At 41.0% G+C, this 23,627-nt stretch overlaps 4 protein-coding genes across 10 annotated transcripts; 2 read left to right on the top strand and 2 right to left on the bottom strand.

Annotated features, from left to right (window-relative positions):
• Positions 1-820: 820 nt before the first annotated feature.
• sec61b (SEC61 translocon subunit beta) lies at positions 821-3,952 on the bottom strand. Its single transcript, XM_008323015.3, has 5 exons — positions 3,796-3,952; positions 3,023-3,120; positions 2,196-2,300; positions 1,137-1,416; positions 821-1,074 (listed from the first exon to the last, which is right to left on the bottom strand). Exons 1-4 carry the CDS (start codon positions 3,796-3,798, stop codon positions 1,329-1,331), a joined length of 294 nt encoding a protein of 97 aa, XP_008321237.1. The 5' UTR covers positions 3,799-3,952; the 3' UTR covers positions 821-1,074; positions 1,137-1,328.
• Positions 3,953-4,222: 270 nt separating this feature from the next.
• Positions 4,223-19,446, top strand: alg2 (ALG2 alpha-1,3/1,6-mannosyltransferase). 7 transcript variants are annotated; one of them, XR_003051509.1, is made up of 9 exons: positions 4,223-4,381; positions 4,651-4,822; positions 4,900-5,037; positions 5,169-5,336; positions 5,720-6,510; positions 8,941-9,106; positions 9,678-9,720; positions 17,774-17,856; positions 18,658-19,446. XR_003051509.1 is itself a non-coding variant. In XM_025061615.1 (5 exons), exons 2-5 carry the CDS (start codon positions 4,652-4,654, stop codon positions 6,458-6,460), a joined length of 1,218 nt encoding a protein of 405 aa, XP_024917383.1. In that variant the 5' UTR covers positions 4,223-4,381; position 4,651; the 3' UTR covers positions 6,461-6,583. The 7 variants fall into 7 exon arrangements, 1 of the variants encoding a protein (XP_024917383.1); XR_003051510.1 differs by lacking the exons at positions 17,774-17,856; positions 18,658-19,446 and having other exon boundaries at positions 8,941-9,095; positions 9,678-10,481; XR_003051508.1 differs by lacking the exons at positions 17,774-17,856; positions 18,658-19,446 and having other exon boundaries at positions 9,678-10,481.
• LOC103388138 (retinoic acid receptor responder protein 3-like) lies at positions 6,882-9,740 on the bottom strand. The gene is made up of 4 exons (XM_008323017.3): positions 9,626-9,740; positions 9,157-9,280; positions 8,762-9,063; positions 6,882-8,132 (listed from the first exon to the last, which is right to left on the bottom strand). The coding sequence occupies exons 1-4, from the start codon at positions 9,650-9,652 to the stop codon at positions 8,016-8,018; spliced, it is 570 nt and encodes a 189-aa protein (XP_008321239.1). The 5' UTR covers positions 9,653-9,740; the 3' UTR covers positions 6,882-8,015.
• Positions 19,447-19,571: 125 nt separating the features above from the next.
• frrs1l (ferric-chelate reductase 1-like) lies at positions 19,572-23,543 on the top strand. The gene is made up of 5 exons (XM_008323018.3): positions 19,572-20,861; positions 21,466-21,550; positions 21,754-21,892; positions 22,401-22,647; positions 22,737-23,543. The coding sequence occupies exons 1-5, from the start codon at positions 20,657-20,659 to the stop codon at positions 22,907-22,909; spliced, it is 849 nt and encodes a 282-aa protein (XP_008321240.1). The 5' UTR covers positions 19,572-20,656; the 3' UTR covers positions 22,910-23,543.
• The last annotated feature ends 84 nt before the right edge of the window (positions 23,544-23,627 follow it).

The raw sequence follows: 23,627 nt of genomic DNA, 5'->3' as shown, positions 1-23,627 counted from the left end.
TCTCTTACTTAACAAATGCCCTTCTAATCACCAGTGTGTTATGCAGTCACAACAGACGTCACGACATGTGATGTACAGTTTGGTTAAACATGGTGTTTGATGAGGAAAGTCATCACCGATGGTAACATGTATACTTTTGTCCGTCTGAGTGAGACGGCCTGGTATTTTCCCAGTCACTGATACTCAGAAAATAGTCTGCAGCGCCCCCCTCAGGAAAAGACAATATAACAGTGACCAAAGCGCTTACAACTGAGTTTTTAATACGCTGCCTGTTGTCAAAGGTACTCGAACAGATGTCCAGGAAAACATCAAAGAAAGGGAAAATAATTTATATTCTGCAGTTTAAAGTAATAGTAACTTAATCGTTTATTCAATAACTTCTGCAAAAGTAAACATTATATATTATGTATTCTGGATTCTTATGTAGTGTGGGCTGTGGCCCAGTCTTATGTCCTGCTCAGCTCATGACCCACCTTTTCTTCTTTATCTTTACATTATCAGTTGCTGAGGGCCAGATAGCAGAATGTACACGTTTCTTTGAACTATTTATTAAGATTCTTTTAATGTATTTTAAACAATTCAAGTAATTAAGTAAGGGTATAACATTAGGTTTGCAAATGACTTTAGTAGAAATAAAGTTTATAGAAAAAACTGTTTCCCCATCGACCAGACTTATGAACTACTTTCAGTCAAATTCTACTTCCTCACATTTCATGACTTTGTTCACTTCTTATTTTCAGTTTATATCTAGACGTGGAACTGTTCTTTTTTCCAGACCTTAGAACAGGACTTGAAATAACACAACTCAAATACAGATGAGTGGGTTTTACCTTTTATTGTACAATATTACAATTATTTTTGTACAAATGATGCTTTAAAAAAAACCATTATTTTTGAGCTACCAAGAGAAATGTTTGCAGTGGGCCTGGAAACAAATATAGTGTCTTTGAGCACAACACTGCATCTTCCTGCAGCTGATGACGTTTGTTAGAAGGACTGGAGAAATGGCATGTCCTGGTCAGGTCAGCAGGGTTGTCCTTCAGGTCCCCTGATCAGATTTAAAACGCAGGTGGAGGTTGTCCTTCAGGTCCCCTGATCAGATGTTTAAAACGCAGGTGGACAAAAAAAACCAACATCAGACTGAGGTGAAGACCATGTAGTTTGAAGGATGCATACAAGTCCAGTATATGGATGTGTGTGTGTGTGTGTTTGTAGCAATGATGGAAAAAATATGGAACTATGAGCGTAGAGTTGTTCAATTCTTGTTTGGTCCAGTTCCAACGTGTTAAGAAGCCAAATCACGGGGTCAAAGGTCATCAGGTGGAGGATTAGGAGCGTGTGTACTTCCCCCAGATGTGCAGCATGAAGACTGAAGCGATGAAGAGCAGGCTCATCACCAGCACTGGCACAGGCCCACTGTCACAATAACAAAGAGATGCTGATTAACACACACACTTGTATTGTTGGAAACTCACAATAGCACATTAACTACAGAGGTTTAAACCCCCTGGGCCACAGACACACACACTTCAACCGCAGAGTCAGCTACACTTTCTTTCTTACTAAAATGATAGGAATCTGTTTGGTTGACCCACAACTATCCACAACACTACACACACAGTCCCATAATTTGCAGTAACCCCAACCAGAGTGGAAGTCTCAGTGGAGCTCCTGATTTTATTGATGAGCTTCGGAAACAAGGAGGGGCTCTCATCTCTCAAGGAGGGAGTGAGGGCGGGGAGGGGTGCACGGGGCGCATTACTAAGTAGCAGCATTTCCATGCCAACCATCTCCTCCGCGGCTCCCCTCCTCTTCCTCCTTCGCCTCCCTGTCAGAAGGCTGTAATTGAGTTGACCTTTCAGAGTGGATCCTTTAATGAAGCTTTGAGTCTGGCGTCTAACGCGGAAACAAACATGCACTCAATATACAGCACTGTATGGCAAATCTGCCCTCCTCTGACTGCTGGAGAGACACACTCAATAATCACCACAGCACCATCGATCATCCACGGCCGACTATGACCAGGAGACAGGATGCAGTCTCTGATATTCAGGGTGGAGATGCAGCAAAGTTTTGTCTAACATACTTTTATATACTCCAACACAAAATATGTCTGTATGTACGTGCAGATGCGCCTTAATACAGTTTATCATAGCTGTAAATTAAAATGTGTAATTGTTTTATATTGGACTTACACTTTAAGACCTGGTGAGTCTTCTGTGTAGAAGCGCCACATTCCTCCAGTGCCAGCTGACCCTGTGGCTCTGCCACCACTGCGCGTGCCGCTGCTGGTAGCCTTCCTGTAAAACACACATACAGATGAAACAACAGGTCAAGACTATGTTTCATGTATAATTATTGTTGCTTAATTATGGATTTGAAAAAGATCTGTAATTAAGTAATCTGGAAGAACTTGAAACTTGTAAAAATGATGTCATATCCACGTAAGCCTATATAAACACCTTCAGTACAAACGACTGCAGTGTTGAGATTCATGGCAGCTTCACTCGTGTGAAGAGATTAAACTGAGGTTAATGATGTAATGAAAAGGGTAACGGTAACAGTAATAATGAGGCAAGAGTGGGCCTCTGATTACGCACTGATTAAGCTCACAGCCTCATCTATCTGCTGTTCTAATTTACAGAGGGAAGTGCCATGTAAAATCCAATAACTTTTTACAAAATGACAATGATGGTGGACTGAGTGGAAGTCACAATGCTTTTTATATGCATGATTAACTTATCAAGATCGGTAAAAATGCAACAGTTGTAATTGTGTTTTTCTGCCAACCAGAAGTTAAAAACACAGCAAATCCCAGTTCCTAAGTAAAGTTTTGTGTTTTTCTGCCAACCAGAAGTTAAGTAAACTTTTTTTTATTACTACTTCCTTCTGAACCCCAACATCATCAGTATTTAATACATCTTTGTGAATTGAAAATAATGGGACTGTGCCTCCTATCACATACAGTAGATTCAAAATGCAAAGTCAAAGTTTTGTGAAGGGATAGAGGTCAGATGTGTACCTTTGCCTGACTGTAGAGCCTGCTGCCCGGGGAGCAACAGTCTTACTGGGGGAACGACTAGAGGCCCCAACATTGGTTGCACTTGCTGCTGGTCCAGGCTAAAACAAAAAAACAAAACACTCTTTGAGACAATACCAAACCTCTGTGATCATTTAGATTAGTGTAATATCAATGTTGACCTGAAACCATGTTGTAACTATTGAATTACATTTGTTCTTGATGACTGCAGGGCTAGATTAAGACTTGTGTTTTTGAATAATTGTAATCATGAATGAACACATAATATCATATTATGGTTTAAGTCTTTCCATGTTTGTGTTTCAACAGAATTTGAATTAAACATAAGGTTACAATATGTAATATTTAAATGCACTTGGTGACCAGTATACACGACCGAAGTACATTTAAATATGTATTCACTAATGAGGTTTAAACATTACAATAACAAAATTAAGTAGGTCAACAAAACATTGATTTAGAAATCGAGATTGAAAGTAAAGGCCCCCAGTGAACATCCACACTAGTTGTTAATCTTTCTAGTGCTCACGTGCATGTTTAACAAAATGTATAAATATATAGCTAAATAATTATGTTCTGGAACAGCTTAACTTGTGTTTCTTCGATTCGTTTAATCTCTAAAAAGAGCCACGTCAACAAATGTTGAGCTAAAGTTAGCAAGAAGGCTAACACATCTATCCATATCTCTGAATGAGCTGAAATTTCTACCTTTCCTCAACGCTGATGATAATGTAGTGTGAGGATGGAATTCTTACCATTTTGATATAATTGTCGTGATCTAAGGGTTAGCGCAGTGTCTCTCTTGCAGTTGATGTCCACGTAGAATGACAAGCGTGAGATACAACCGGTGATTTAACGGGTGAAAACTTGAGAAGAGACCCCACAAAGCTGACGCTCATCTGAAAAGGACACGACTGCAATACGCAAGACCAGTCAGTGTAACCCAACAGACGCCTGAACTGTTGTTGACATTAAAACGCAAAAATACTATTAAAAACATCTATTAAGTACATTTAAGTTCAATTGTTAAATTCTTAACTAGCATTTGCAAAAAACAAGAAATCTATCATAATATATTTAAAATATGTCCATATATTTTAAGTCAGGAAAATGAATGAACAGCTTTGTTTATGTGGGTGACGTGTCGCCTGTACGCGTAGGAAACTAGGCGCCATTTTGGTTCAAACTAGAACAGCCACTATGCCTGTTTCCTCCCTTCATTCGAACCAATATGGCTCCCTGAGCGGCGCAGTTTCCCATACGGTAGTTTTCGCTATGGGTAGCTGATTAATCCTAACCGCACGTTTTCAAGCTTCGGTAGGATACCGAGGACACCCAAAGGTAAAAAAACCTTGTACTTAAAACATGGCGTGTTTGTGTGGTTAAGCTGTATATACAGTTATTTATAAGTGGATTACCTGAACAGCTTTATGGGCTGCGAAATCAGAACTATTTTGCTAAGACCTGTAGTTCATTGACATACATCACTCTGTTGACATACATCAAAACAAACCTTTGATTTACTATTTACTCTGTGCATATATCACCTATTTAAATGTATTTCACACTTTTTAGGTAAAGTTTTTCCTACAATCTATTACTGTGAACAGGATGGCACGGGTGGTGTTCCTCCATCCGGACCTCGGTATTGGTGGAGCTGAGCGACTAGTGGTTGATGCTGCTGTTGCTTTGAAATCTAAGGGATGCAGTGTTCAGATCTGGACGGCTCACTATGACCCAACACACTGCTTTTCGGAAACCCTGGACCCAGATCTGCCAGTGGTGCGTTGAGAGTCACATGTCCATTGCAGGAACTGTGAAAATGTATGCTTTCATTGGTTTGCATACTCATTTCACAGGTCTGTGTGGGTGACTGGCTCCCCACCAGTGTGTTTGGCTACCTACATGCTCTGTGTGCATACCTGAGGATGATCTACGTGGCCTTGTACCTCATCTTTCTTAGTGGGTTGGAGTATGATGTCATCTTCTGTGATCAGGTGATTCTACCCACCAAGTACAATCATTAATGTCACACACCAAAGTTACTGCCTAAATTTCTAATAGGTGTAGCAACAACTTTAGGCAAAACACAAAGATATTTTTATTAACCAGTTCTCTTCCACTGTAGGTGTCAGTGTGTATCCCAGTGCTGCGACTGTCCCGTCACAGGAAGAAGGTTTTGTTTTACTGTCACTTCCCAGACCAGCTGCTGACCCAGAAGAAGTCGATTCTAAAGAAGCTGTACAGAGCTCCTATTGACTGGCTGGAGGAACGCACCACAGGAATGGCTGATATGGTAAGCTGTTGTTGGGATGTGGTATAAGAGCCAAAATGTTTTTATGGGACAGGAATGTTGTTATAATAGCAATACTTTGCTTAAAATACCATGTTATGTGACACCAGAGTGGGTTTTTAACTTTAACTTTAACCAAACCAAGTGTTGTCCATAACTTCATCTGAGGGTTGGTGAGGAGCTGTCCCATGTTTCTAAGGATGTGCTCTGTAAAAAGCTGGTGATAGTCATAGTTGAAAAGTGCAAAAATATTTGATGTGCTCTGTAAAAAGCTGGTGATAGACATAGTTGAAAAGTGCTTTTGCACTTTTCAACTATGTCTATCAAACACATGGGTTTCATTACGTGCCGTTCTTTGTAAACTAATGTCTGTATTTTCTTGTCAGATTCTAGTAAATAGCAACTTCACTGCTGGCATCTTCAGGGAGACTTTTCACAGTCTCAGCAGTGTGCAGACGGACGTCCTCTACCCTTCACTCAACACACTAACCTTCGACCAACCGCGTGCTGACGCTCAGGGCCTAGATGGGCTGCTTCCTGAGAAAACCTCCTGTGTGTTTCTGTCTCTGAACAGATATGAGAGAAAGAAGAACCTGAGCTTGGCTCTGGAGGCTCTGGCAGCCCTAGAGAACAGCCTCCCTACGGCCCAGAGTGCAGGCATTCACCTTGTGATGGCAGGAGGCTACGATGACAGAGTTACTGAAAATGTTCAACATTACACTGAATTAAAGGAGCTGGCCTCAAAGCTCCACCTGGAGAAATCTGTCGCCTTCCTGCGTTCACCTTCTGATTCTCTGAAGGTGGCGCTGCTGCGGGGCAGCACGGCCGTGCTCTACACCCCAAGCAGAGAGCATTTTGGGATAGTGCCTGTAGAGGCCATGTACTGCTGCTGCCCTGTCATTGCTGTGAACTCTGGAGGTCCGCTGGAGAGCGTGGCAGATGGTGAAACTGGCTTCTTGTGTGAACCCACAGCCGAGGCCTTCGCTAAGGCCATGGAGAGACTGATCAAGGAGCCGAAACTGCGCAGAGACATGGGTGAGGCTGGGAGGAGAAGAGTACAAGATAAGTTCTCTTTACAGGCCTTCTCAGACCAGCTGTACGGCTACATCTGCAGACTGAGCCAGTGATGTGAGAACTGGATCAGGGGGAGAAAAAGAATCCCACTGGAACTGTTCGTGTAAGTCAATATTTTTGGGCAGTCTGCCATCAAGGTGTAACAAAAAATAAATAAAAAAAGTTAAAAAACAAAATATATATAAATAATATTGTCTATAATGCTGAATGGATGGATTATTCATCATTTTATCTAGAAATTAATTCCATATTTTTGTGATATTTTTAATGAATCAAAACAAGAATTTTGAAGTGTCAGAGGTCCAAAGTATAAAATTTAAAAATTACACTGAAAATAAACTAAAATCTTTAAACGTCTGTGTTTCAAATCAAAACAAGAATTTTGAAGTGTCAGAAGTCCAAAGTATGAAATTTAGAAATTACACTGAAAATAAACTAAACTAAAATAAAATCTTTAAACTTCTGTTTTCAATCCAGGGCCTAGTGACTGGAAACTGACTGTGGGTCACAGTGTATTTGGCTGAAGTATGCGTTCTTGCATGCTGTGTTTATAAAATTTTAAATTTTAAAGTTTGTGTGTGTGGTTGGGGGAAACATTTCAGCTTTATTTATGATGCCTGCACTCTTTTACTCTGCATTAAAAAAGTTTAAAAAATAATTTAGTAAATTTTGGATTTAGTAATATAAAAGTGGTCTTATATGCAAAGTATAATAATAATAATAAATCTTTAGTATTAAAGTAAGTATGTTCAAAATGGCATATATGAATTAATTTCTATTTAAAAAAGCAATTGGAGAAAAATACTACATTCCCTCAGGGGTCCATGTGCAGTAATTACAGAGTCAGACTGAACCCCATGTAATTATAACTGAACAGGTGGAAGAAGAAATACGGAGACATGAGGTCACCAAGAGGACAGATAAAAGAAGTCAGTGTTTCACCACTGAAGAATAGAGTTAACTTCAGATCTCAGTCGGGGAAAAAAGTCAGAGCAGTTTGTGTGTGTGCGTGAGTGACTGCAGTATAGCTAATATTTTGCATTGTGTGCATTTTCTACAGTCATTCCTGTCTTTGTGTGTTTGGGGGCAAAAGTGAAAGAAAGAAATCTGGTTATAGCTGCGTTCTCCCAGATCAATAAACAGGATGCTTTTCCACCACTTCCTGTTCAGCCAGAGCTCGGTTCCCGTGCCTGCGTTCACTGATGCTGGCCTCTCTGTGACTCCTGCTGCTGCGTGGAGGTTATTAAATGACAGAGTGTTTTGCTTTATTAGAGGTCTGGTTGATGGGCGGTGTGTGTCTGGGTTATTATCAACAAGGAGGAAAGCAGGAGGTCAGTGTGTCTGCACACTGCACACACTCGGCCCTCCTGCTGTACTGAAACACTTCTATTGACGTTCCTGAAGTCTTAATAAACAACAAAGCAAATAGTTTTCTGTCTCCCATGGACTTTGTAAGTTTTTTGGCCTTTAACAGAATCTGCTGAGGATTTAGTAGGAGAGCTCAGAGACAGGAACAAAGTTAATGCCATGCAGTTGTTTAATGAACTGTTGTCAAAAATAAAAGAAGTGCAGATTTTGTTTTAATTATTATTATTTGATTCTCCTCATTCACATAGGTACTGTGGCAGACACCCATGCAGCTTCAGTCTCCATCCGCTGCTGCAGTATCGTCTGTAGAGTCTGAGTGGTTCCCGTGTGGACTTCGTTCTTTTTCTTAAAAGGATTCTGAAAAAGAAAATAAATCATTTTACTCATAAAATTATTCTTTTCTTAAAAGGATTCTGAAAAAGAAATTTTACTCATAAAATTATTTGTTTGAGAGAAGTAGGTGGTTCATGGGTAACATGACAAATTTCGTACTCATTTATCAAAGCAAGTTTTCTTTTCAGGTTCGCTTCACTCCATCAATACTAATAGTATTTCTAAAGCCTGTGGTTCCTGTGGGGGCCGTGCTCCATCTTTTGATCAGCTTTGAGGCTCTATAAACATTGGAGACCCTTGACTTAATGTCAATCCCATCAATAACAATAATACTTTTAACTGTGTGTGCTAGTGAAATCATCACTATCAGTTTGTCCCTTAATCAGGTGTTGAGTGTTGAGCCACAACCTGTCTTTGCCAAATTGTAGTAGTAAGGCTCAGTTTTGTATCTTATTTCCAAACCTGTTACCAGGTGACCTGCTAACACAAAGATCTCTAAGATTTTTGTCAATAAAAACTTAGCTTAATCTTTTTGTCTGTTTAAAAAAAATGGCAGAATCCAAAAATTGATATTTTTTTTACGACATGATTGAAGACAGTTCAGGTGATAATAGTTTTGGTAAAAACAGGTCCACATTTGGTTCCTGACTCACCTGGTTGCACACAGCTTGTCCATATCTAATAAAGGTGGCGAAGTGCTCACTGTTGAAGCTCAGCAGGTCGTATTTGAACTCCTGCTGTAGTAAAGTGTCACAGCGATATTTCATCCACTCCGGTTGTGAAGGCGCCAGATTGTGTTTGTTGTTGTTGACCCTGATCCGTGTCCCCGCAGGCAGTTTGAGCTCCGTGATACGCTGGATGCAGACTTTGGTTTGCTTCAGAACGCGATCACCATTGGACTTTGGAACCATTTGCTGCAGGAGGCTGCGACAGGCTTTCTGGGTCATGTTCTCATCTAGAGACGGGAAATTACCACGACAAACAACTGTGAGAAAAATGTAATTAGACTACAGTTCTTTTGTATTTAGTAGAATTGACAGTTTGCTACCTCCCACTCCAAAATGAATAACCTGGCCTTCTCCTGCATAAACAGCCCACAGTGACAACCCCAGCCAGGGGTTGGCAAACTCGATCAGGTCTCCAAATAATGCTGTGGTTACACCCGGGTCAATCTGGTAGAAATGTTATATCATAATATATATATATAGATAAGTATATATATTATATGTTGATTACTTTTTCATCCTCAACCCCTGAATAATTTTAGCATGTGATTAGTAAATAATAATAATAGCAAAATTAGTAAATATATTGCAATTTAGTGTAATATAATAAGGTAAGGCAGTAACAATATGCTTAAAATTTTAAAATAAAATGTTTCAAAAAATTCATTCAAAATTACAGTTAATTCTTCCACATTTAATACAGTATACAATGTACCCTGCCCCTTTTGGGTTTCCGCCCCTACATTGGCAGTCACAGGTTCAACATATTCTTGTTTTTTTTTAAATGCTCACCTGTCGCGCTGTCATTTGGGATAACATGCTTTCCTTTTTTCCGTTTCGTCAGGTGCAGAGAGCAGAACTACAGCACGACGACGTCTGAGTGCGAGGTAACGGTGATAACAATGGGAATGACTCAGTTACAGAGTGTCTTAAATGTAGCTGCTGAGCAGACGGTGGGTTAATGTGTTACATATTCAAACAGCAACACTAATGATGATGATGTTACAGGTCATTCTCACTGCAGTAGTTCTTATAGTGTTTTGTTTAACTCTGGTTGACCTTCCTGACCCCCTCTCCCCCACAATGTACACACGCTGCTGTATTCTATATTAAAGTACATATTGTTTTTTTTCTTTAGAAATGAATACATATATTATTATAAGTAATTTCTTAAATAGAAAATCTGAGTGTTTCATCCCTGGTGCGTCACATTGATTCAGACCTTTCTTCAGAGTCAATCTCCAAAGTTCAAAAACAAAGAAATCATTGACATTATGGCTCATTCTTCCAAGCTCATAATTATTTTACCCTGTTGGTCCAATTAGTAAAGATCGACTCGGTTTCATTTTAGACAGAAAATACAAAATAAAGCCCGTGATTTGGAATATGTCAGCTGTGAAAATATTGCAGGATTAAAGGCATTTGTATTTGGCTTTGTAAATCATTAAGAAAACAAAATGACAATCTGCATCATTAACACATTTCAGAAAAAACAAAATAAATCAATCAATAATTCAAGCTGTTTTATGCTTTTATTAAACTTGAGAAGTGACTTTAAAAACAAATATATATTTTTTTTTCTTAATAGTATTGGCCTTTAAACATAAAATCCCAGCTCCTAACAAAAACATACACAGCAGTCTGGGGGGAAAAAGAAAAAAAAAACCTGGCTCCCATGTGACAGGAAACATAATTAGGAAGATTAAAGATTGGAGACTCACACTTATGACACCATTTATATACATACAGACAGTTTTAATCATACAAAATGCTAACAGAGCAGGAATAAGTGTGTCTGCGTGTGTGTTTGTGTGTGTGCACGCTGTGATTGCACATGCAGATCTATTAAGAGGAGATGATGAGGGAGGAGGGTGTTCTGTTGCTGCAGTGATTTAGGGACCCTTCAGGGCCACATGATAAAAGGCCCCACGGAGCCTGTGAGGGCGGGAAAGACTCGCAACCGCCCCCCTCCAACCCCTCCCCCCCGACACCCCCACCGTAAAAAAAAAACACTTTAACACTGCGGTCTATAATCACATTATAGTCAGTATAGTTTTGTCCCACTTGTCTACCCATAGATGATGTCGGCAGTTGTTTTTTTTTTTTTTCTTCACTCTCTCTCCGTGTCTTCACCTCACAGATATGTTTTCCCCTCCTGCCCCTCACCCCCACTGTCCTCCTCTCCCCGTGTGCCCTGTGGTGAGGCAGTTATTGAGATCGCGGTGTGTCTGAGTGGCAGTGATAACTGGTACCCAGGTGCCACTGGCACACGGTGTTTAATTAATTAATGAGACCGCGGGGTTGGTTTTTCTAATTCCACCTGGGCAGCACCGGGGAGTGGGGGAGATAGCTGTGAAATGTGTAGGTACAGGTTCTCGGGCGAGGAGAGGAGATGTATGTGGCGGTGTGTGTGTGTGTGTGTGTGTGTGAGTGTGCTAGGGCCCAATATCTATTTTGTTGGCAGTTTGGGAGCTGCAGCATTAAATATGTATGGAATATTTCTGCTGCGACTTTTAATCACGCCTCCTGATTGGGAGTTAATCATGGGCTAAATGAAGCAGATGATGAGGGAAACACGGTGTTAATACATCAGTCTGAACTCTTCCTGCCCTGCTGCTAAGCAGGTCATAGACTCAGTGCCCTAAAAACACAACTGTACATGGAATGTAAACATGGATTTTCTTTAATTTTTTTCTTTTTTTTTTAGCTGCCTTAGATGAAATGCCTTTTCAGTAAATGTAATGCTAACACAACATTTCAAGGTAGCAGTGATTAAACTAGTTAACTTAATGTAGTTAAATTAATAATTCATAATTGTATTTTCTTTTTGATTTGTATGTATTATTATTATTTGTTGATACATATAAAATTGCTAGAAGACTAGGTTATTTTAACAGTAGCTTTAATGTTCCCTCCTGTAATAGCTCCGTGCTTCCCTGTGGCCCCGCCCATCATTTTGGGTACCAACTGCACCAGTTACTATGTATTATAAAGAACAAGACATAAAAGAGGAAATTTGTATCATTTTCATTTACAAACAAACTTTATTTTGCATTTTCAAACCATCAGCTGCGCCAATAACTGATGATATAACTACCCCCTCGACCCCCCTGCAATAGCTTCATGCCCCTCACTTCATATGTTTCTCTCTCTCTCTCTCTCTATATATATATATATATATATATACAGTATATGCTAGTATTATTCTTAAATATACATTTCCTTTATTATCTGTACTGTGAAAGACTAGGATGTTAAACAATAGAAAATCAGCATTTAAATTCACAGCTCATCTTTAGCTCTTTTTTTTACATTGTGCACGTTAACAAATTATGCATATTTCAATTTACTGCTTTCATAAACTTTCCAGATATATTATCTTACGCCTCATAAATGTTAATAGTGCCCAAGTCTTGCACTGGCAAACAGTCGTCAGAGCTGGCATCACAGAAGAAAGAAATGATTTACTCGGGCGACATAAAACTCATCTCTTGTGGGAGATCACGATAAAACTTCTGTAATCTCTGATAGTGGAATATTATGGATAGCCTCTATAAAAAAGTGTTTTACGTCGCAGGAAGGAGCAGCGTTACGACTCCTTCTACCCTGTGTTGGCCGGTTTTAACCATCTTACAGCTGAACGATAAATCAGCCGTGGATTATTTTCTTCAGACATCGTTTAAATTATTGTTCATAAAAAAAGTCTTATTTTAGATGTTAGGTTATATAAAAAATATTATCAGTGATAAGGTGCTGGCAGATACGCCCAGCATGTTAAAACAGTTGAAAGTAGTTTGTACTCTGATCAGACATGAACACTACAGTATATGACTTATTGATCTATCAGTACCCAATAGTTTCCACCAATAAAAGTGTGTGACAGAGTTCATAAATAACACAATCACCATATCACGTCACATTTATTTTAATTTAGCTTCAGTCATCTGTGGTTATAGGCATTTAAAACAAGAAAACTATTGATTTCATTTTCATGTTCGTGACTTCTTGAGACATATAAATCCGAAATCCAAGTCATATACAAAAAAATAAAAAAAACATTGGCTGTTTCTCAAAATGTGGGTTGGGACCCAAAAGTGGAGCATAGATATAAATTTGGCAGGTCACTCCACAGTCTAGCCATGTAATTGAGACATATACTACTGAATAATATTGAATGTTTTTTCTACTAGCAGAAGGGTCTGCTCTTTGTCAAAGTGAGGGTTGTGTTCCAAAGGTGGGTCATTGAAATAAAGTTGGTGGGTCACAATTTAGTAAAAACACTATCTGTTTAATGTCAGACGGAGTTTCCTCTGTTTGTTTGTTTCTCTCTTTCTAACGCTCACTTTTTGGTGTTGCAGCAGTTATTAGGTAGGACACCTAGAATTAAAATGTTCTCCTGGAAGAAGCTGCTTAGTCTGTACGTGTGTGCGTGTGTGTGTGTTGTCAGGTGCAGTATCGTTTGGATCACTGACTAACTGTTGGATTGGCTGCAGTTTATTCAGTTGCGGAGCTCCTCCTCTGATGTGGTGGCTCAGGGAAAGACTGCAGTGAACTGTCCTGTTTGCGTTACTGTTAAAAGACTGTTACATTCCCCTTTGTGCCGGATTTTGTTTGTTTACACTTTATATTACAAGCCAAGCTGTCATTCCTCCCACTAAAACCACAAACTGTGCGCAGATTAATCAGGGGTAATTAAGCTATTATACACTCATGCTAGTTGTGCCAAGCGTTTTTTTTTTTTGTTTTTTGTTTTTTCAGTTTGGATGAAAATCAACACTTATCCCTGTGTGATAACAGCTTTTATGAACACACACAGAGACACGCTGATATCCTGGCTCCCAGGTCGCTCTTCCTGGAGCAGCAGGGTGTTGCATGAGACAGAGGACGGAGAGGAGGGAGTCAGGAGGAAGAGGCACCCGGAGAACAGACCTCCCATTGAACTTGGCTCAGGTTCAGAACTTATTCACTCACTAATCAGCCATAAGACAGTCAGTCAGTCAGTCAGTCAATTAGTCAACCTGACTTAAAACAAACATATTAACACGTTAGCACAACATACACATGCTGTCAACACATCTTTGTATAAATGACACACGGATGACAGACTGGCTCTCTCTGTATTTCTACGTCACTCTTGTGTATTACTTTCCTATTTCATGGTTTGTTTGTTTTTTAAATATTTTATTCCACTAGTTACTTATCCTGCATTTTGTAGATAATCCTACTGTTGAGCCTCCTGTGTCGACACATTGCTTTAAAAGTCCCTGTAATTTCTACAGAAAATTCTCATTAAACAGGGGAAATAAATATATATAAACAGTAACAATTTTCTACCGTTGGACGCATGAAGAAAAATATTGAATACATTAGCCTTCCTGTGCCTTCCTGTAATCCGGCGGTACCCCCTTTGTAGTCCCACCCCTCATTTTGAGAACCACGCTTTTAAATTTACAGATTACAACAGCGTCAGTTTTAGGCAACAGAAAAAAGAAATCAGCATCAGTTTTAGGTAACAGAAAAAAAGAAATATTAATTTAATTTTTTATTATTATTATTTTAATAACAATGTTAAAATAATCAGCCGTGCCAATCATAAATGGGCATAACTTCCCTCTGCAATAGTTCTGTTTTCCCTTCAGAAGGTGTCCCTCAGTTTGGAAACCACTAATTTATCCCATTCCATAAAATGTAGCAGTGACTTTGTTTCACGCAGGGGGTTTTTGGTGCTTGGTAAATGTAGAGCTCGAACCATCAATCCTTCGTCAAGTCCAAAATTAACCACTGAACCAAAGGCCTACAGCTTCTTCAGTAAATGTAAACATTGGTAACAAACATACTCACTGTTACCAGCTGATACTGGTGTATACAGAGTGGGGTTGGTGAAGCCTCACCCAGGGCCATCCTCACCCACCTGCACCTCAGCAGGAGCTCACATCTGCCTGTGGCTGCTGAAGGTGCTGAGGAGACCCCCACACAGCAGGGGGAGGGGGGAGGAGGGGGGGGGCAGAGGGTTAACCTCCAGTGATTAGACTCACAGGGGTGATTGTCAATCACAATGTGTCCCCAAACATGTGTGTCTGTGAGAGAGTGCAGACAATGCTCCTCGAGTGTTGATGCAAGCATGCTTTATGTAGAACTATGCATTATTGCGAGGGTGTGTGTATGAGCATGTCTGTGTGTGTGTGTGTGTGTGTGTGTGTGTGTGAAGCTGCTCAGTGATGGCCCATTAGATTGAGCTGTCAGACGGAAGGCAGCAGATGAAGATTAATGGAGCGAGCAAACAATAAGAGGCTGGCAATAATCATAAATATGCTAATGGACATTATCAATACACACTCACTGACACGCACAGGAGAAGAGTCCCTGCCTGTGTATTTATGTGTGTGTGTGTGTGTGTACAGTATTCATGGGAAGATTTGGGATAGGCAGTTAAAATGATTGTCCCTCCTCGGGGAAATGTGCCAAAAGCCACGTTTGACTGATGGACGGCAGAGACGGCCATCCCATGTGTTATGTTTGGGTTGTTGGTTACAAGAGGGAGGAGGAGTGAGGCTCATCAAGTGTGGGACATGATTGGTGTCACATTAAAATGTGTTTATTTAGTGTTTGGGCTCCTGTGTGTGTGTGTGTGTGTGTGTGTGTGACAGAGAAGGGCAGTAGAGAGCCATGCCTGTGCCAAGCCTCTGATTAAGACTACAGTTTGAACTAATGGCACAATGAGAAGCTGATTAGGAGATGAACAGAAGATAAAGCAGAGCAGAAGGAGACGGAGGGGAGCGATGGACAGATCCATTCACCAAACTGATGATGAGCCTCTTTGTTGTCTCATCTCATTCTGCCGTTCTCTGGGGTCTCTTCTGTGTTGGTGGGATGTGCAGTTTTGTAAATGAACGGCCTCTTTTTTCTTTTTCGCCTGTTCTCTCTCACCTTGTCTTCCTCCTCCTACTGCACTCTGCCACCCATGTGGGTCACCAGGCGCAAAAGAGTAGCGCAGGGGCTCTGAACTGAAACCTGGTCATCCACTTAATCACCCGAAAACACGGCTCTTAACCTCCTTCTGCCTTCTCTTCACCTCCATTCGTCTTTCGCTCTGCCGCGGTGCACACCAGTCTGCGCAGTCTTCTGGGAGGAATGTTGGAGACTCAGGAGGCTCTCTGACCTTCCGTGTCCTTTAAAACACATGCACACACACGCACGCACACACACTATCTCCACGATCCTGATGGAGAGTGCAATTTGTGTGTGACAGAGCGGCAATGGATGGAGTGTGTACAGGAGACATAGGGAAGTGGTTATGATTAGGGCTAATGAGCTCACAGGGGATACTGGGTTAGAGGATGCTGGCCAATGGCAGGCCTGGCTCAGATACCCGTCTCTGAAGGGTCCCTGCTGCGCTGAGCTCCGTTATATTCCTGAGGGAGTGTGTTTGTGTCTGAGTGTGCGTCTCGATACTTCCAACAATCCCTGTGGTCATTATACACCCGTTCTGCTGAGCTGGTAGTTACTGCATCGCACCGACAGGAGTAGTTAAACATTTAGATGTAGAATCAGATCGGATGTTGAGTCAAGGTCACGGCTAACAACTGAGTTCAACTCAGAGGAATTGAATTTGAAGTTTTCAAAATCACTGGATGACCAGATTTATTTCTGGTTTTGCAGCCAATCATTTTGCGCACGCAATTTATGTCGGAGGACAGGAGAGGAGAGTTCACCACCATAATAATTTTTAGCTTAGATTTTAGCCAAGGAAGTTCTAACCTTTTTATTTGTAATACCTGTAATAGTGAGTTTAACAACAGGGGGAGCCACCACAAAATTATTTGGAACAGTCTGATACCTAAAACACCATCACACAGCCAAACATGACTAGTTCCAAAAGGCTACCAACAGCTAATGCTAAAGCTAGCCCCAGTCCAGAGTCAGCCGTCTCTCCAACATTCTTGGTATGTAAAAAAAAAGATAAAACAAAAATCCTCATGGTGAAAAATAAAATATGGCCATGGATGGATGACCAGCTGCTCAGACCAAGTTTGGTCGAGTCACCAAACACTTGATTTTGAAAGTTTTGGAACTGAAGAGAGAACCTGTGACTCAGTCCAGCTGGTGGGAAATGTTTCATAATTACTTGTTGTGAAAAACAATTTGTGTATATGCTGCTATATGTCAGTTGAAGGAAATTGGAATCAGCAAAAATTGGTATTGACAAGTCACACTAACCTAAATAAAAAAAAACATAAATTACAATCGTTGTATCTCTTATTTAGCTTAAAATTCTGCTCTTGCAGCAAAGCAGAGCACAGTCAGGCGTTAGTAAGAAGTGTGGGTTTGTGTGAACAGGTGTTTGTGTCAGTGTCTCATACTGTGTGTCTCATTACCATGCGTCATGTGTCAGGAGCTTCAGCCTACGTGCTTTGCTCCGAGGGAGAGTTATAGATTACTGGCTGGAGCAGGCTGGGGTCAGAGGAGCTGCCGTAGCCCAGACATAAGTACTGTAGGCTGGACACGGTTCTGAGCCCATCACCCTGTCTCTGGAGGCTGTGCAGCTTAACCCGGAGCAAGGCTCTGATTAACCAGAGTAATGATGGTGCAGCCCCCAGCTCCCACAGCCCAACAACATAATCACTGCTTAAGGCGCTGACCAGTCGACACGTCTGTATGGAACAAGAATGGTGTCGCAGCTCAATGGCCAAGTCTACTGACAACAAACATTTTAAGTCTGCTGTCAATACAGACTCTGAGAGTCATCGACGTGGCAGCCGGAGAATTCACTGTATGCAGAACTAGAATCAAATCCATTAACAGCTTAAATATATTTGTCTATTTGGGATGTATATTCACCTTCATCTGTGTGTGTCTGTGTCCGTGTGTGTGTCACTTCAGTTATAGAGGTGTTTAATGAGCGCTGATCGATGTCTCATCTGTGGCTTCTTATCTCTAAAGCAAACACTTCATCAGCACAATGGATCCTTTCTGCCTTTGGTACACAAGAGACCCCAACAGACGACACGCACCGACCAAAGAAGGTATGCAAATAGGAGGAAAACACAGCTGCTTTTCTTCATAATCCACTGTCACAGAAAATTACACCAAAAGTGAACATGGGGGGGGGGGGGGGGGGGGGGGGTTGTCTTTTTAATGGGAGAGGGGAGGGAGCGGCGGTGCCTTCACTCTGCAGTCAGACGAACATGTCAGTGGCTCTTACTGTCATCTGTGAGTAAAGTGATTTCTGACAACTTCTAAATGAAGCCCTGCAGGGAACCAGACCTGCTGCTAGATCACAAACCTGCTTTATGACAGATGGTACCCTGTTAGAGGCAGAGGTGATAGCCTGACGCTAACACGGCAGTGGAGTCGATAAGTGGTCTGGTTACTAATCTAGTTGAAAATGGGCTCAGTGGAATTTAATAATTCTTTGTAGGATAAACCACTGATTTCCAAAATGTGGGGCAGCCCCCCATTGGTGGCACAGAGGTTTTGCAGGGGAAAATTGAAATTTTTTTTTGTTATTTGTCTATTTGTATTTTATTGTATTGTATTTGTTTTTTGTATTGTGAGAATTGTAGTTACCATATTTTCCGGAGTATATGTCTCCCTGGAGTATTAGTCGCACCAGTGCCCTCTAGTGGCTGTTATTGTGAAAATAACGAACGTACATTTTCAGTGGTATGACTAAGCCATTCTAAACACAACTGATCCCTAATAACATCCAGAGCTTTACCTCAGGTGTCCGAATGCATGAATATGTAGGTCTCTCTCTCTCTCTCTCCCTCTCTCTCTCCCTCTCTCTCTCTGTGTGTGTTTGGTTCAAACTGATGGCTATGCAGCAGACAGATCCAGGCATGCACTCTTTAGCAGCTGTTCATCTGAATGGATCCAGCGGCCATTGTTCGCCTGTCACTGACTCGTCTCTCAGGCCCAGGAGACACACCACTGACATTTACCAGAGTGCCCTCCCCCTGTTCCCCCTCACCCACCCACCCACCCACCACACTCCCACCTTGAGGCGTGTCTCATCCCCTCTACGCTCCGCTCCCTCCGTCTCCTCCCCTCTCCCGTCTTGTCCCCTCTTTATGCATCTCTCCGCGGCCTGGTGTGCAAGAACCAACGTGTGAGGATATGTGTGTGAGACAGAGTGAGTGTTTGTGTTAATGAGTGGCCCTTTAAGGCTAATAAGATAAGATTGGTACGTCCAGAGTCCCTCATTACCCAGCAAGCACCGCTCCCTTCGTGGAATGGTAATTGGCAAGGGGGCAGTGGGGTTGGGTGTGGGGGTAGGAGGAAAGTTGTTGAGGGAGCGAAGAGTCAAAAAAGTTAAAATAAAATGAGGATAAATGTGCGATAATTGGGAGGTTTGAAAAGAAGAGGAGAGATTGATCGGGTGCCCGGGTGTTTGCAGACAGAGACAGTATAAATACAGGGGGTTAAAGGTCACACATTCATATGTACAGACACGTTTGTGCACAGAAGTGAGACAAAGCAGCATGCATGAGTAGATTCTCTCCAGAACAGCAGCCTTTCAAAGGTAAACTTTAAAGGGTGGATGCACACATGCATCCAGGCCTGCAGGAACATGTGAAATAAAATAAAATAAAATAAAATAAAATAAAATAAAAAGGGCAACACAGTTTTTTTTTTTACAGATATGTCATCTGTGGTGTCATAGACAGGGACTGTTGTCTCATTCCCACTTTTTGTCTCTTTTAAACTGTGAAACGGCAGCACCACCTACCGGGCATTGGTATAAACGGCATCAACATTTTCCGTGTTATTTAATGCAAAATAAATAAATAAATACATTGAAAACTAGAATAGATATAATTTTGAGACAAACAAATTACTGATTTAAAAAAAATACAAATCTACTGTCCTCGATCACTGTCTTTTTCAGAATCTTTTTCGTCTTTCCTCTGGTCATTATTATTCATTATTATGTATAGTCACTCTCTCTTAACATACACTCCATTCAATGTCGAATTTGGCCTAACAACTTTATTTTCCAGCTCAAATGCGGCCTCTGACGACCACATCCAATCACCGTCAGCAGAGTGTTGCTGCCACCATGTGGTTAAATGACAATCCTGCACATGCACCCCTACTTATGATGAACTCCTTCCTTGTTGGCCTTATAGTGTCGTCTTGTTCAGTATTTGTTTTTTGCAAAACTTAAAGCTACATATCTATCTACATAATGAGTAAAATCTGGAAACTAATATAACCTTCTTTAATATCAATGCTTTTAATTGAAATAAAACTCAAGATTTATACATCATTAACCATAGCTTTAAAACCGGTTAAAATTAAATAAATAGGTTCTCGTAGTATTGTAATTAATTGTTTACACGTGATGATTTGAAACGTTTTTTACGTTACGTTGACATTGTGTTCCATTGATCTCCAATTGCTTCAATTATAATAGCAGCACGTAGCGCCTCCTCATTGGGTGATGCTGGGGGAGGAGGACGAGACCATTCATCCAGCCAATACTTCCACCGAAAAAAAAGACAACGGTTATTCAGCAGCCGCAGGCCTTCCGAATTAGGATTACGAGGAGGATTATTGGTCCGTGTGCTGGATTTATGCGTTGAGGATAACAATCTGGCTAATTTAAACTGGGATTAGCCTTTAACTCGCTAAGTGATCGCAGCCGAATCACCCACTTACGGTCCCTGCAAGTAAACTGCCGAGCTGCCATCAGGATGCCAGGATGATTTTTCTAACGATATCTGCAAAAAACCGAAATACAAACGAAGATGCGGTTCCGATTCGGTGTCAGGCTGGTTTTTAATCCGTAGATTAAAGTTATCTGATTTTTAGACATTCAACATGATTTGGCTGCGGAGGCTGTTGCAGCCCATGATGCTGCTTATTCATTGCGGATGGTGGGGGGTCGCGCCGAGTCCAACCGATGAGGGAGCACTGAGGGCCGGACACGGTGAGCACGGAGAACCGGGGCATCAGGAGCCGCACAAGGACTCCTACAGCACCTTCGCCTCCGAGTTCCTGGAGTCCAGATATCTGTCCGATGACGGTAGGAGTCCGGATCAGTTTCACCAAGATTGTTGGACAATTGTATATATATATATATATATATATATGTGAGGACAACAGACATTTAAATATCACTCATTAGAATCACTCAACATCCGTTTATTCAGAGATAAATAAATGTGTCTTTAAGTGTATGTTTAATACAGCCGTTAAACCTGTGTCATCTGCGCAGGGCCTTTCAGCACCCAGGTCAGCTCCCCTCTTTTCTCGCTCTCCCCAATTCTCTCTTCTCTCTTACTCTCTCACTTACTCTCCCTCGCCCCCACACTGTTTTTGTGTGTTTTTCCAGCTGCAGTTTTACCATCTGTACTATAACTACAAACCAAATTTAATTTAAATGACCTCAAAATACCCTCATATTCAATAGAAAATGTCCCCATTTACTGTTGTTATGGAACAATGTAAGCTTATTCTCTGGGGTCATTTAATGTCATCTACTAACTACACCAGCCTTTTTACCCATTCTCAAACTGCTTCGAATAAAATAATAAAAAAATGAACCTGTAACTATATATTTTTTTTACCTCATGGTCTCCCATAGGAATCAAACTGATGACCTGTAATTGTTGTGATTGTTCTTTTAGGTTATCCCTTTCCCACCGCTCCACCAGTGGATCCATTTGCCAAGATCAAAGTCAGCGACTGTGGTGTCACCAAAGGCTGCATCAGGTTTGACAGAACACTATTTTGGTCTCTGAGAATACAGCTCAGTGCAGTTTTATTTTTAGAAATCACTGTATGACTCTGACTTTTGAAATCAGGCTAATTTCTTTGCTATTTTAAACCTGGATTGAGCCACGATTCTTCTGATCCCTGTTATTTGACAGTGAACGAGTAAATGTTTTTTTGTTTTTGCATCTGTCTGTCTGCAGATATGGGAAGCCAGGCTGCGATGCAGAGACGTGCGACTACTTCCTCAGCTACCGTCGTATTGGCACAGATGTTGAGTATGAACTGAGTGCAGACACGGACGGTTGGGTGGCCGTGGGATTTTCCTCTGACAAGAAAATGGTGAGCTGCTGTTCATGTTTGTAGACTGCTGACGTGGCTTTGGAAAAAATTCACCATCAACCACCAATGTGTAGTATAAACTCAGTATAACTTGTAGTACCTTAGTACTCCTTGAATATACAGAACAATTTAAGATCTAATTTAAAGAGCGATTGAATTTTGAATTGTTGTTTGAACTAAGATGTGTTTAAAGGACACTCTTCTAAAGACAGCTAGTTATGTTTTTTAAACAAGTGAGAGATGATTTGATTGATGTGATTTGGCAACATTGTGGCATGAATCAGCCAGTTCACTCAGGTAGGCCTTGCTCACTTAAGTAGACACAGGGACTGAAGTTTGTCCCACTGAACCTCCAGCAGCTGCTTAATGTATGAATTCATGCTTTATTCAATTTATGATCATAAAAAATAGCATTTAAAAAAACAGTTGACTATGTGTTCCTAATTAAGTGGCCAGTGAATGCAGTTTCCGTCATAAGAAATACATGACTGTTTGTCTCCCCCTTCAGGGAGGGGACGACGTGATGGGCTGCGTGCACGATGACAACGGTCGAGTGAGGATTCATCACTTCTACAACGTGGGCCAGTGGGCCAAGGAGATTAAAAGAAATCCAGCCAGAGATGAAGAAGGCATTTTTGAGAACAACAGAGTCACCTGTCGTTTCAAACGGCCACTGTACGTCCCCAGAGAGGAAACACTCGTGGACCTGCACCTGTCCTGGTATTACCTGTTTGCATGGGGTCCAGCCATTCAAGGTAGGTGGTCGAGAATCAGCACGAAGTACTGTTTGTGGTTTTTTTTTTTGGCTTCAATTTTTATGTCCTTGCCTTACCTTTTCTGACAGGTTCCATCACCAGACACGACATTGACAGTCCCCCAGTCAGTGATCACATGATCAGCATCTATAAATATGAAGACATCTTCATGCCCTCGGCAGCCTACCAGACCTTCAACTCTCCCATCTGCTTACTGCTCATTGTAGCGCTGACGTTCTACCTCCTCATGGGAACGCCGTAACCAAGCACAGCAGAACACAGACTGACGAACATATGCCAATACAAGTTTACTTACTTCTCAGATGCCATTGAAGTGTGCAGTAATGCTCACAGTATTAGACATATATAAATATATCAACATGTTTTCATACAGCAGCCTGAACCTAAATGAGGAGCTAATTAACCTCATGGTGGTTTAATAAAAGATAACAACAGAGAAAGTATATAAAGTCTTTTAGGTGTTTATGATAGCTTCCATGTATTAAGATGATAAGAGAAATGCACAAGTTTTTTTTTAAACATTGCATGCAATAAAAAAAAGTCTGGGATTAGAAGATAGCAATTTCTCATGGACTTTGCTAAAAATAATTAAAAATAATTTACCCAGCATAGACGCAGCTCACATTCACACTCCTTCTGTCCCTGCGGTCAGTTTTCACAGAAGAACTTTGTGTGTTTATAGTTTTGTCCACCTCAAATATGACAACTATGTTTGAAAAACGGGATATTTTGTAATTTTTTGGGGGGCCTAGTACGTCAATGAATCCCACGAATATAAAAACAACAATGGCCGCTGGGTTGTTCGAAAATGCTGCACTGTTACTAATAATTAAGGAAATGATTGCCTCTGTGCACAACACGGTGCAGGAACAAACTGTGAATCAGAGAGGGCGTCGCTGTGGCATGGACTAATTTTTCCCCTTTATATTTGATTTCTTATTAAAAATAAAGATGTTTTA

Source organism: Cynoglossus semilaevis, chromosome 13 (genome assembly GCF_000523025.1).
Source record: "Cynoglossus semilaevis isolate Cse_v1.0 chromosome 13, Cse_v1.0, whole genome shotgun sequence".
NCBI classification, from domain to species: Eukaryota; Metazoa; Chordata; class Actinopteri; order Pleuronectiformes; family Cynoglossidae; genus Cynoglossus; species Cynoglossus semilaevis.
This window is presented reverse-complemented; position numbering and strand designations above follow the sequence as displayed.